General features: G+C 37.4%; 2 protein-coding genes and 2 non-coding genes across 6 annotated transcripts; 2 read left to right on the plus strand and 2 right to left on the minus strand.

Annotated features, from left to right (window-relative positions):
- Window positions 1-9: 9 nt before the first annotated feature.
- LOC121772455 (anthranilate phosphoribosyltransferase, chloroplastic-like) lies at window positions 10-2609 on the minus strand. Its single transcript, XM_042169574.1, has 9 exons — window positions 2321-2609; window positions 2093-2236; window positions 1578-1739; window positions 1409-1483; window positions 1064-1252; window positions 884-974; window positions 740-799; window positions 510-628; window positions 10-332 (listed from the first exon to the last, which is right to left on the minus strand). Exons 1-9 carry the CDS (start codon window positions 2492-2494, stop codon window positions 189-191), a joined length of 1158 nt encoding a protein of 385 aa, XP_042025508.1. The 5' UTR covers window positions 2495-2609; the 3' UTR covers window positions 10-188.
- A 1080-nt stretch (window positions 2610-3689) lies between these two features.
- LOC121773075 lies at window positions 3690-3808 on the plus strand. Its single transcript, XR_006044651.1, has one exon. It is a non-coding gene; the product is annotated as a U5 spliceosomal RNA (small nuclear RNA).
- A 450-nt stretch (window positions 3809-4258) lies between these two features.
- LOC121773074 lies at window positions 4259-4375 on the plus strand. Its single transcript, XR_006044650.1, has one exon. It is a non-coding gene; the product is annotated as a U5 spliceosomal RNA (small nuclear RNA).
- Window positions 4376-4660: 285 nt separating this feature from the next.
- On the minus strand, window positions 4661-8380 carry LOC121771017. Of its 3 annotated transcripts, none has more exons than XM_042167817.1 (9): window positions 8287-8380; window positions 7051-7383; window positions 6746-6779; window positions 6371-6595; window positions 5904-5993; window positions 5712-5777; window positions 5522-5613; window positions 5393-5440; window positions 4661-5119 (listed from the first exon to the last, which is right to left on the minus strand). In XM_042167817.1, coding segments are annotated over exons 1-9 (1008 nt in total). In that variant the 5' UTR covers window positions 8289-8380; the 3' UTR covers window positions 4661-5001. The 3 variants fall into 3 exon arrangements, with proteins under 3 accessions (XP_042023751.1, XP_042023752.1, XP_042023750.1); XM_042167818.1 differs by lacking the exon at window positions 8287-8380 and adding an exon at window positions 7547-8278; XM_042167816.1 differs by lacking the exon at window positions 8287-8380 and adding an exon at window positions 8136-8273.
- Window positions 8381-14012: the final 5632 nt, after the last annotated feature.

Below are 14012 nucleotides of genomic sequence, written 5' to 3' on the forward strand. Positions count from 1 at the left end.
AGCTTCACATTGCTGAAATAAAAGCAATTTTTATAGTAGAAATAGTGAACTATGGTCACACCATACACATTCTTTGTTACACATGCTATATTGGTGTAAGACACTCTAACCTTACAGTACAGCCATGGCTATCCGAGATTTGAAACTAGAACGCACGAAGTAATTACAATTACAGAACTAAGTAATGCCTAACTTACATTTGAGACACTAATCCAGCGGTCAAGAGTGTCCAGAGCTTTTCCCAGTCGGTGTGTTTCACGTGCTAGAGCTATCCCATCTCCTAGGTCGCGGACATTCCCACTGACCAATAATGCAGCAGCTGCATTTAAGACCTGTAGCAGTCTCTTCTTAGCAACTGGTTAACATAATAAGGTAGAATCTTCTAGAGCACATTGTTTTACTGATAAACATGAGTATGTAGCCACGCGGTCTGGCACAAGATTCCCGCTAGGAATTTAGGTGAGTGAGAGTTGAGTGATTATGTCGAAGAATGCATTTAAACAACTTACAATTGCATCTGCAATGGCTCCTGTCTCACCAGCCAGCGTGCGCCTTAGTATCTCGGCATTATATTTTGGGCCTCCGCCTCGCAAATCTCTTAAGGTGCAGCGAGGAATGCCAAAGTCCACTGTGAGTTCAAGAGCAGTTTTTTGACAGTGTTACGCAGACTATACTGGTTAAACAAGTGAGTTGCAATCAACTAATCAAGTGAAAAATTGTAGAGAGATGAAGTTCTTACAAGGGTCAAAACTAAATTTCTCTATCTTCTCGGCTGTAACATCGTACACCACTCCTGGCCCTGCGAGAACTGACATCGTTAACAAAAGAAAGCTAGCAGACTTGACGAAGACGAGGCTAATGCTTTGAAGTTTGAGAATTATACCTAGTGGACTCATTTCATCCAAACACTCAGAATGAACAACCAGTGCTCTTTTCATCCCATATAACTGTAGTGCTTTAGCCATCTTACTCACCTATCCAATTCGCCTCCGTGTTAGTTTACACGAGGCGTAACATCAAATGTAGCAGAAAATCACACTCCTTTCACAAAGTAATAGCTTACCATGTCTGCTCTGTACACCCCAACCACGGAGAAAGGAACACACGCTGGGTTTAACATCGGACCTAGGGTGTTAAAAACAGTCTTCACTCCCAGCTTTCTCCTCACCGGAGCAAATGTCTTCATTGCAGGATGATAGTTTGGAGACATCATGAATCCAATCCCAACTTCTTCCACACATGTCTTCACTCCCTAATTCGTAGAAACCATAGCTTCTCTTTAGTAGTTTGTGCTCACTACTAGCCTATAACATAACTACGCTGTCCTACCTAATCTATGGCAACCTTTCAAACAACAAATACTGGAGCGATCATAGCATTGGCATCACAGGCTTGAGGACGGACTAACCTTAGGGTCGTTGTCAATGGCAACTCCAAGTGCTTCCAAAACATCACAGGTCGAAGAGCTCGACCTATTTCCTTGCTGTGGAAAAAGAAACAGGGCAAACACATATCAATCTCCTTAGCACCTTCGAATGTTCGATATATTTGTGGTTTTTTCAGTAGAAGTGAGTCACCTTTGCAACCTTGACACCAGAAGCAGCAGCAAGAATTGCAGCACCAGTTGAGATATTAACAGTGTTGGCTCCATCACCACCAGTCCCCACTATGTCCACTGCATTTCCCAACCCTTCTACCTTTTTGCAACATTTCATCATACCCCTCGCCATACCCACAACCTTCATTTTCCAACATTGAAGATGGCAAATTGCCAGAAAAATCATGAATTTCAGTTAAAAACCGGCCCTTGAAAGCATGAATTTAAACATCTTTCTCACGGGGTCTAATTCGGGTGAAACTGGACCTCACGTGACACCCGAAAAAATTCTAGGAGGGACATGGATTTTATCATTTTTCTTAACACACTTGGCAAAGAACTCATCCACGCCGTTAGTTTGAAACACGTGTGCGCCAAATCAACAACAAATAGGAAATTGGGAAATTTCGTCGTGGAAAAATTAATACCAATGTTAAAAATGCAGATTTGAGCTATTACTAATGGTGTGTGTGTGTGAGAGAGAGAGAGAGAGACCTCTTCAAAGGTGTCGCCTTTGGCTCTGAGGAGAACAAGAAAAGCACTGATCAAAGCATCATTGCCATTGTTAAGCAAGAAGTGAAGTGATGCCTCAGCTTCCTCTTCACTCAAATCCTCCTTATTCAGCAAACACTCCATCAACTTAAAACAAACAAACACATCAAAGATCAGATTCATGTAATTCCAAAACCAAAAATGAAAAGGTTGAAAAGGGAAAAAAAAAACCTGTGTGGGACAAGTAATGGGGAGACGAATAAGGGGGCGGTTAAGTTGAACCGTGGACGACGATCTCATCGACAAATCACGGCGTTTGAGGTGATCGAGCCTCGGCATTTCACATCTCTTTGATGTGAGATGAAATGGAGAAGAGAAAAATGGATTTTGAGGTAACACAGCCATTGCTACTACTGCTTTGAGAGTGAGTGGTATGGCTTAGTAAATGTGATATAGTATATCATAGTAGTATGTAGCTGCTGAATTCAATGTGACAATTGCATTAATTAGTTTGGTGAATCACCGCTGCTGAGTGTTGGGCTAATTATAGGACTATAAACTTTAGGTAACGATATTTATGTACAATGAATGTAAAAATGCCAGTTAGGTCAATACAGATGATGTACCATGTTTACTCTTAAATTGTGTTGGATTACTTTTTCTATAGATAGGAATGGGAAAAGACTACTGAGTTCTGTAACTTTTTCTATAGGTATGATTTTTTTATTTTTCTCTCTTATTTCTCATGATGAATTAAAAATAAATAGAATGCAACTTTATTGACTGCTCAATAAATTAAGTATAACGAATATATGCATCTAAATGATCATTGCTTGTTACGAATTTATGGCGAAAGGTCATAATTATATTTTTCATGGCAACGTATTTATATTTTGTCCCAAAATCAAATTCTAGCAGATCTAAATTTGGTAATTGGTACCAGACCTATCTGTTGTCATAACTCACAAAGTACTACGTCTAGTTCATAACATCTCGAAAATACTCCGCCATGGTTGGAGCAGTTAAACTCAAACCAATTCCCATACGAGCTCCTGGCAATTCATTCGTGAACATATAAATTTGTTTTGGTAGGGGTTATGTTCTAAATTTTGACGGGCTTTTACAAAATAATGATACAATATAGTACCAAAAATGCGATAACATTATGAGCAATGTTTTAAAAACCAGACCGGGCCTGAGCCAACATTTTACTTTTGGGTCCAAGGAAATATTTTACAATATTTCTTATAATAAAGAATTTCGGTTCTCAAATTTAACTAATTAAATTATAGTAATATTTATTTTAAAATAGAGTACTAATTTTAACATAAATTTAATACATTATCCTTAGAAAATTTTAAAATTGTTGGGAGACCTGAGGCGGAAAATGGCACCACAAGTCCCTCTCACAACCGCAGGAGGGCCACGAGCGAGGCAACGGCACCATGGCGTGGCTCAACAATGTGGGCTGTGAGTAGTCTTTCAAGATTGTGAATTGGTGTATAGGAAAATGGTTAAATATCCCACATCGTTAGAGACACACAAAGGAATAACCAAGTGCTGCTATAAATTATGGGGAGAATTGTTTGTTCAACTCACGCAGCCGTGTGTTGAGCACATAGCGAACTATTCTTTCGCCTTTTACTAAAGAATACCGTGTGCTCGTCGCTTTTAAAGCGGCATACGCCTCTTTTTGGAGGGTGTTTTCTCTAGAAGGAAACCCCAGCAATACTGAGATCTAAATTTTGTTAACTTGTTATTGAGACAATGCGTGTCCGCCTGAATTTGCCACTCATAGCAACATTTCACGTTGGAGGTCCAAGAAAACATTTCACAGTCTCCGACATAGAAAAAATTCCTAATTCTCCGACATTTCACGGTCTCGGCTCTGGAGGTACTTGGATTTGCAGGAGGCCATGGGCGGGCAACGGCGCCATAACGCTGCGTGATAATGTGGGCTGGACTGTGAAGTAGTCTTTCAACACTGGGAAGCGAGAGGCAAAGAGAAGCAGAGTTATATCAGTCTGTATATATACTGAATCTGTAGTGATTTGGTGTGTGGTGGTGCGTGGACAAGAAGATTTAAATATACCACATCGGCAAGGAGACACTTAAGAATAAGAAAGTGCTGCTATAAATTATGGGGAGAATTGTTTGTTCAACTCACGCAGCCGTGTGTCGAGCACATAGCGAACTATTCTTTCGCCTTTTACTAAAGAATACCGTGTGCTCGTCGCTATTCAAGCGGCATATGCTTCTTTTTGGAGGGTGCTTTCTCTAGCAGGAAGCCCCCAACAATACTGAGTTAAATTTTGTTTACTCCATGTTTTTTTTATGTTAACCATTCACTATATTTATAATTACTTAAAAAGTGAGGATGTTGTATGTGGGAAATATATGTATACAATGATGAGAAATTGAGAATTAATATACTTCATTTTTAAGACTGTTTAGAATTACGTGTCATTTATTTTTTTGGCAAAAAAAAAAACACTAGACACAACTTTCTTAAGTCTTAAAAAAATTTCAGTTTCTTTGAACAAAGGGAAAATATTTTTCACGCAACGATGCTAGATACAATAACAATGCATTTATACGTTAAATTAAAATGCGATGGACATACATGTGTGCAAATGAAATTGAAAAACCAACAAACCCCCTTTCGATTCAAATAACCACTTGTTCCTTTATTCACTCTGTTTGTATGAATGAGGTAAAACAATCACAAAATTTATAGCATTGGAGAGCAGTTCCTTAAACCACCCTCCACACTTGGTCGAAACCACACACCTCCTATGATGTGTGTGGAAACATCTTCTCCCAATCTTGATGAATCCAGGGCCAATCTTTGATGAATTGTAAGATTTGCTTTTTCCACATTGCAAGAAGACACGTTGGATCTACTAAAAATTTTATGAGCTGTACTGATATGAATGTGGGAACCATCTGGATAGTAGCCAATGTTTCACTTTCACAAACACGAGGAAGATGGCATAGCACGGAACATGCATCAATGCTACCACCAGGTACCTGCATATTATAAACATTGGACGAGAAGACGAGGAGAAGAAGTTGCTTAGTTACACACATTATCAAGAATATAAAGGCAAAATATTAGGGGGGGGGGGTGTTGATAATTTGTTTAACTTTCATTTCTCTTCGTGTACTTCATAGTATATTTTTTCGTCTCTCTTCACTATTCTCCTATAACTATCATCATTTCTGTCGTTATTAGGACTGAGTTTGTGCCACTCGTTCATATTCATGTGAATTCCATTAGAATCCAAATTTCATCGAACTCACCACATTGGGGCGAGGTCGGCTGATAGATCAAGAAAAGGATATGGCCACCTGCCACAGAAAAACAATCGCCATCAACATCGTGGGTAAGATTTGTTTCAGTGCAAATAAAACTCTAGGAACTCTAATTACCAAATTGAGACGCAGGCATGAACAATCCACTGGAATATGACATAAATACCCGTCAACAAAATGAAGTAAGAAATCCGGAACCATGGGAATTCCTGAGATCAAACTTTCAAGATTATCCTAAATCCAGACCAAACTAAAACATGATTTATTCCATAACAAACATATAGGATATCCATATCTAGCAGCTTACCAGACTACAGATAGCTGTATCCCCAAGGAGCAAGACAGCATTAAGGGAGTGTGTCACAACTGTTAACTAACCCAAAAGAAGCAGATATAATTTTTAATTGAAGATATGATACTGAAAACTGTAAAAATAAGTAGACATGCATGAAGTGAGCATTAAGATTTTGAAATACCAAACACATAAATTTGCACTTACAAAACCCATCTCATAATCTTTCAGCGCCATGAACGGGAATATCACACCCCAGTAAACAATATCGGTAAGAGTTACTGCCCCTGCTGTCACCTGCTCAAGCAAAAGCACGATTACCATTATAAAGTGATGTCTCATAAACGATTGAAGCAGTAAAGTTCTTGCCCTCACTGTGAGTACATTTTATTTTCCAGAACGATGGAAATATATGTTTAAGAAAACCTTTTATATGCAAACCATTTCCATAAATTGTCTTTTGACATCAAATCAGGAATTTCAGTTTCACATTAAATTACGAGCTCGTGTAAGACCATGAGTAAAAACATTTTATAAAAAACTGAAACAGAAAAATAAGAAGATTCTTGAAATTAAAAAAAAAAAACAAAATGAATGAATTCACTTATTGCTGGACTACTTCACTCAAGAACAAAATTAAGCAGCTGTCTCCTTGATTGGAAAAAACAATGCACCTGGAATAAAACTTGATACAGATCATCCCACACGTCAGAAGTTATCAGAGTATGGAGTGTTCCATGGTTGTCCAACTTCTCCGGCAACCTCATCCCATTTCCATTCACTCCATGTGCTAAGGGCACATGTAAAGCTTGCTCCGTATCCTCAGTTAAATAGCACTTACTGTTGCTATCTATTTTGGGACTGTAAAAACATCCGCGTATAGAAAGCAATGATCCAAGCTGCAAAATATCTAGACAATATAAGACACGAGGAGACAATCAATGACTAACAAAGGAACAGTGATTTAGAAGGTAGGTGGATTTAGAAGTATCATTATTACGGCTAATTTCATATGCACTTTATGTCAGATGAGAAATCATAAAACGTACCCCAAAATAAATGGTGACTAAAGTAAAAGTCCACCTGTAAAAAAAACAGGTCATAGGAGTAAGAAAGGAGAAGTATGTCAAGACAATCAGAAACACTTCAAGGAGTCAGTAGAAAGCAACCATATAGATCTTCAAATAGAACTATTATCGATCATTTACTCCCTAGCAAACATCACATCTATGCATGAACAAAACGAGTTGCCTATGAATTTTCAGGTGTCCCTACACATGACTCGGCTTCTTGATGTATTAATTGGTAGAGGTGAAGTGCTTACGAACACAAGACCAAAGGTAGAATGACTCACTGTGTATAGTAGTAAAAAAGTTCAGCTCCATGTAAAGCAAGATCAAAAGACACAGCTGTCAAAAGCAGACCAAAAGCAATTATCCGAAAGCACAACAGGAAAACAGGATGAATTTCTTTTAAACAAGGTTTCCATGATTTTTCAGAGCGTATGTGCGAGCTCTCTTGCTGGTTCTCCCCTGCATCAGATTCAGAATTTCCTGAATGTTCATACTTCCATATAATGAATGCTGCGATAACCATAGGTGCCAAGACCCATACTGCACATAGAAACACTCTCCAATTCAACCAATAACTCAAGGTAGTAGGATCATCATTGACGAGCAGCTTCATCCTGTTGAAATCACTAAATATGTTAGCATGAAAACAAAAACCAATATAGGCTTTCCAAATAACAGCTTAAGGATCAAGAAGCTATTTTACAAAGTAGGTTGTTAACACACCTCAATTTATAATTGCACCCTAAACATATACAAAAACAGGCAGAGAGCACATACTAAAATGACCATAACAGTGCCCTTGTGTGCAGTTATCGTGCAACTGAAAGAATCAGGCATAAACTGTTCTTAGCATAAGCGATCCTTAAAGCCACTACCTGAGTCACACCACAACATCACATGATCATCCAGATGATATTACCCTCAAGCATTCATTCAATTGTAAGATACCAAACAATGATTGCAACGAATTTATTGTGAGTGAAATAAAACAATTTCTCAATTTTCTTCCTAATTAATTTGATTGCCATCTCTAGTGCATATTGATCAACAGCTTTTCAACATCTGTGATTAATACTTTTAACTGCAAAACTGTATTCAGAATAGCTAAATAGCAAGAAACACAGCATCAGCAAGCTCTATTTGAACACACACACAGAGTCAGTGCCGAATCAACTGCAAAAATGCGAATACAAATGAGAATCTGCGCTCACACAAACTCATTCATGCAACAATATGCATCAAAAACGTAGAACAAAAAACTCAAACAACAATCGATGCATATTCACAAGCATCTGGTAGGCCTGAACTGGATCGTATACTTTCACAATCAAGTAAGCAGCTAAGCTGCAGCGCAAGAACAACTTACTGCATTGAAGCAAAGATTCACGAAACAAAAACAAACTAGATTAGGATTATATCAAATAGGGCATGAAAAGAATACAAAAAAATGGATTTGGCAATGGAAAATGGGAATTGAGTAGAATCGAGATAGATAAGAATGGAGGAAGAGAAGTTACATTTGAGTTCAGCCCTTTTTGAGTAATAAAAAATGGTGATTGGGAAATTGTATTGGAACACCTCTTGATTTTAATTGAATGGACCCTGTATTTCTAATTTTATTTGCAGGGATAGATTACTTGGAAATCGGAATACATATTTATTTATTTACTTACAACTTTTTATGTTATTTCATCATTTTTATTGGTTGAGAATTTTAAAAAATACTCGTATGATAAAAGCTGATGAAAATTAGTAGGAGTGTGTACTAATAATAAAAATTGAGTATTGAATGTGAATCGTAAATTTATATTATAATAAAATTGAGTAAATGGAATCGTAAATTTATATTATAATAAAATTGAGTAAATGAAATATAGTAGTAATACAAATCTATGCAAGTGTAAATTATACTGGAGTACTTGAAATGAGAAAGAATTAGAAGAATATGAGACGAGACCGGTGAATAATAATATTACCGTGAAATGCTGTGTGAATGATGATATTATTATGTATGCTAGTATAGTATATTACGAGAAAAATATGACTCATGAATCATGATTATTAAAATTAAAGTTTTATTTTGGTGCATGCAATTATTTTATGTTTTAAATTTCCGTTTATCGACACGTAGATACAAATATATCATGCGTCACTCATCATTGAATAAAATAAAGAAAAAAATATTTAAATAATTTAGTTGAATTTGTATATCTTTGACTTTGACCAATGACATTTTCCTCGAAGCTCATTCACCCATAAATATCCCTATATTAATCATAAAAATACTTAGTACTCATTTTAATGGTGTAGTTACGCGAAACATCAAGGACTAGCTAGATTAGTATGACTTAATTAATTTTAATATGATTCTGAATTAGTTGAATTATACAAAAATAAGTTTATTGGCCTAGGACCCCTTTAGCAGTTAATCCATATATTATCTGTTGTAGAGAAATAAAATAATATACTGTAGAAAATAAGTTATACAAATATTACATAGTTTCTTCTTTAGAGAGAATTTAATCATGCATGAGACTGAAATACACGTGGATACTGATAATGATGAATTTAACTATTGTGCTTAACTACTCAATATGCATTATTTTTAGAAATTTATATGTGTATATATGTTTGTTGAATATTATTAGACGATGACATGAATTACTCTTGTGAGATGAGATATCCTATCCGACAAAAACACGGTAATAAAAGTATGCATGTTTTGAGTGTGTAAGTTTTGAGCAAGTTTTGTGCATATTAATGTCTTATCAATAATATAATCGTTCGTGTTATGTGCATAATTGCATATTTATATATATTCATAATCTCTACATCAACATCAGATGCCAACGAACTCGAGTATAATTCATAAAAGATAATATACCCATCTTCTTCAGGATTCCATTGGCCTTTGATGATATAAGATTTTTTATCAACAACTCTTTTCCTTTTGTTTTGATTTTTTCCACCATTAACACCTCCTTTGAGATGAACTCCTTCATCATCTTCTCCTTCTGCAAAATTCCTTCTCTGCAAATTATATTCATTAAAATGCTGGCTTGTCTGAAACTGATGATGAGGATCTACTGCTGTCTGAATCGATTCGGAAGGCTCGAGAGATCGAAGAGAATGAGAGCTATGCATGTAAGAATTTTGAGAAGAAAGGGAGGGGAATTCTTGGTTGAATCTGAGGAAGGAATGAGCTTGAAATGACGGGAAACAAATCGAGTTCAAAGATCCATCAAATCTGCTCGAAGAAGAGAAGCAGCGGTGGTGAAACGTCTTCCATATATAAATTATCAAATTCGATCCAATTATATTATACTTTTATTATAAAAAATACATTTGTGCATGCTATGTGTATGCACAGCACTTATTACACACAAATCTGTCTTAATAAAATTGCTCCAAGAAAACAATATAGAATTTTGGAATAAAACTCTCAGCTAATTTGATTAAATAGGAACAGACCAAGAATGGATGGAAATAACCTAACAGACAAGAAAATAATCCTCACAAGGAGGCCACGGTCTACAACCGTCCAAATGGGTGATCTCTCCAAAGATGATGTATAGACGGCTAAACAAATCTACAATAATTCAAAATAACAATAAAATCTCTGAAATTGAACTAACTAATCAGGCGAGATAATCTTGGGACTTCCCTATTATTCTGGCGAAACCTCCCCTCCAACAAACATCCGTATCAAGTTGTTGAGTACTATAAACATAAACTGTTTCCCCCACCAAAAAATGTTATAGAATCATTCAAAAACATTTTAAAATTCTCATTTAAGCAAATCTGCAAAACTAGGCTACCAATCTCTTCATTCAAGAGGCTGTGGTATGTTTTGAACCGCGAGCCGTGCAACGGTGCAAGTAGGTACTCTGAATGCTGAGTCGACGTCCAGAGATCGGAGGCTAATTAAGTGTGCATGTAAGAATTTTGTGCAGAATCTTGTGGAGAATTCGACAATCATGTTGTGTATGATAATACATGCGTACATGATATCAACGATGCTGTCAATATACCACAACCGTGATAGACCCTTCACTGCCGCCCATCGAGTTTGGAGCACACCAAATGTCCGCTCCACATCCTTGCGTGCTGCCTCCTGACGACCCACAAAATAGATCTTTTTTTCGTCTGTTGCGCATCTGATCGTCTTCACAAAGACGGGCCACATAGGGTATATCCGATCCGCCAAATAATAGCCCATATTGTGCTGGCTGCCGTTGGCGATGAAACTGACGGTCGGACCAACACCCATGCACTGATCGTTGAAAAGGGGCGACGACTGGAGGATGTTGATGTCGTTGTTCAACCCGGCTACTCCAAAATATGCATGCCAAATTCACAGTCGGTAGTCAGCTACCGCTTCAAGGATCATCGTGGGATTATTGCCCTTGAAACCGGTAGTGAACACCCCCTTCCAGGCGACGGGACAGTTATTCCACTCCCAATGCATACAATCTATGCTTCCCAATATTCCCGGAAACCCGTGCTGACTCCCGTGCATATCCATCAGAACCTGGCAATCTTCGAGGGTAGGCTTCCGAAAATACCTATCCCCGAATATCTCCCTAACGCCCTCACAAAAATACTTCAGACATTCGCGGGCAATCGTCTCTCCAATGTGGAGGTACTCATCGAACATGTGGCCGAACCTCCGTATGCCAGCTGCCTGATTGCGGCAGTGCACTTCTGTATGGGCGTGTGGCCGGGTTTACCAACCGCATCCTCCCTCATCCTGAAATACTCGTATCGACGCTCTAAAGCGCCCACGATATGCAAAAATAACGGACGATGGATCCTAAAACGTCGCCGGAACATGTTCTCCCCAAACCGCGGCTTCGGAGAGAAGTAGTCCTCATACAACCGACGGTGTGCAGCGATGTGGTCCCGGGGTACTATAGTTCGACGATGGATGGGTCGAGGTACCGCCGGCTGCTACTGCTGCTGCAAGGCCGCTTGTATCGCGCAATTTATCTCCCTGGACGTAACGGCCATCAACTATTCTTTAATTCGCCGGCGTACGTCATCAGCACCCCCACTACCACCCGCACCACTACCACTACCATTAGCCATTTTGGGCATATAAAAGAAACGTAGAGAGAGAGAGGAACTTGTTAAAAAAAGTGATGCGAATGAAATGAAATTCAACGAGCAGTATATATTGAGTTTTTAAAAATAAAAAATAAAAATTGAGACGTATGTCGGGAACCCACAATGACGGACGTCATCGGCAAGCCACGGATCTGCGGTGTCCGCAGCGGACGTCCGCATCCATCCCTCCCACGCCTAATGACGGACGTCCCGCGCGGACATCCGGGACGTCCGCCGCTGCGGATGCTCTAATGTTGTTGCATTTCCTAAGCTCAAGCAATTGACTTTTGATGGCTGCCAAAAATGGGAGGACATAACGGAGGAAGAAGAAGAATCCGCGGCCATCTCCATGATGCCATATCTCACAAAGTTCAGTATCTTTGAGTGTGAGAGTTAGGAGAAACTGCCACATCGCCTCCTGCATAAAGCTTCCTCGTCTTTGCGATGGTTGTATATTTATGATTCAACCGAGATAATAAAAACATACGGAGAGAACAAGGAAGGTTCACCTTGGAGATCTATATCCCAACTTCGTCTTCGCAAAGGGTAAAACTAGTGCAAAATGTATGTCTTTTTCTTCCTTCCAAGTTTGTTTTGCTTTTGTTACCATTGTGTTTGGATGCATTTTTCTTCTTTAATCCTAAATCTTTACTAGACAAAGATTTTATTGACGTCCGGCCTTGAGTTATCTTGTGTTCTCCATGGTTTAGGTTTTGCATTTTTCTCTTCTTTTATGATACACTATTCATTTGGCTTCTTTCGACATGTTTCATCAGATCATTCATATTTTTGGTCTTCTGATACATTATCAACATTTTATATCCTCTGATGTCACGAACAAAGTCTCTCCTTGTCTTAATTGCCCATTTATAATCAATGAGAAAATGACTTCTTTAGCATCTGATGTTGATGTAGAGGTTAATGAGCTGATGGGAAAAAATCAGTTGATGTTTATTGTAGTCCTAACAAGAGCCTTGTTTTGAAACAAATTACTGATCTTATTATTAATGTTATGATGATTTTTATTTCATTTTTGTGGAGTTTGTGTCTTATAACGTGAGAGTTTCATTAATTTTCATCTTATCTTTTGCTCAGTATCTAATTAATCTCTCTCCTACTTTATTCATTTTTCTATTCTCTTTTTTGGTTTACCAATTGTGTATTAAAATCTGTCTAATTTCAAATGTTTCTATTTTTCAAATAGAGAATGCGCACATATTTATATGATAAAATACCCTTCAATTGCTCAATTAGCTTTGCGGCTAAAAGTCAAAGTAGCGGTGGACCAACATATATATATGAATAGTTATGGGCTCAAATGTCTAATAAAAGAAAGCCTGATAACTTGTAAAACAAAGCACTTGCATATCTAATAATAAAAAGCCTAAATCATTGCTAATAAATGAAAGCCCAAAAAAGAATGGATAATAGATGAAAGCCCAAAGCTAGGCTGATTTGGAATGTGTATGACCTAGATTTGCTTTAAAAAATCTGTGTCGGAGACATTCTTAAAAAATCACTATAACATAAAAGTTTAAATTAATGTGGCATTGAGGAGTTTAAATTAACATGGCATTAACATAAAAATTATTTCCTCTATAATTACTTTTTCCTTACATTGTTAACTTTTTTTCAATATGAAAAACAAAAATTAGCTATGTTTATTTCAAGTGGTTTCGCCTTTTAAATTGTGCCCCTTACAAATATATTTAAAACAATAGGTCATGTACATTAATTAGTTATGCCCAAAAATCAAACTTCAATCTGCTAATTTATTTTTCTTTCGAAGCCAATTTCTATTTATTACTTCTTCTTCCTCTTCTTCTTCTCGTTCATGATCAACATAATGTATAGTACATTTGTGCGTGCGCATTCGTGCGTAATAAGTACTACTACTAGTTATTACACATATATACGCACACAAGCAATCCCACACAAATTATATAGTATGGGTTAAAACCATGAGCTCAAAAGCATTGGTGTATACAATGTATATAAAATATAAATAGTGTCGAACAATTTATCATACGGTAAAATGATGAATGAAGCCGCACTATACCATTCGAGCAAAATATAGACAAACTATAAACCAATCAATCCAAAAGTCACAACTTCTTCATTGAAGAAACCAAATAAA

This window comes from Salvia splendens, chromosome 16, assembly GCF_004379255.2.
Source record: "Salvia splendens isolate huo1 chromosome 16, SspV2, whole genome shotgun sequence".
Lineage (NCBI taxonomy): Eukaryota > Viridiplantae > Streptophyta > Magnoliopsida > Lamiales > Lamiaceae > Salvia > Salvia splendens.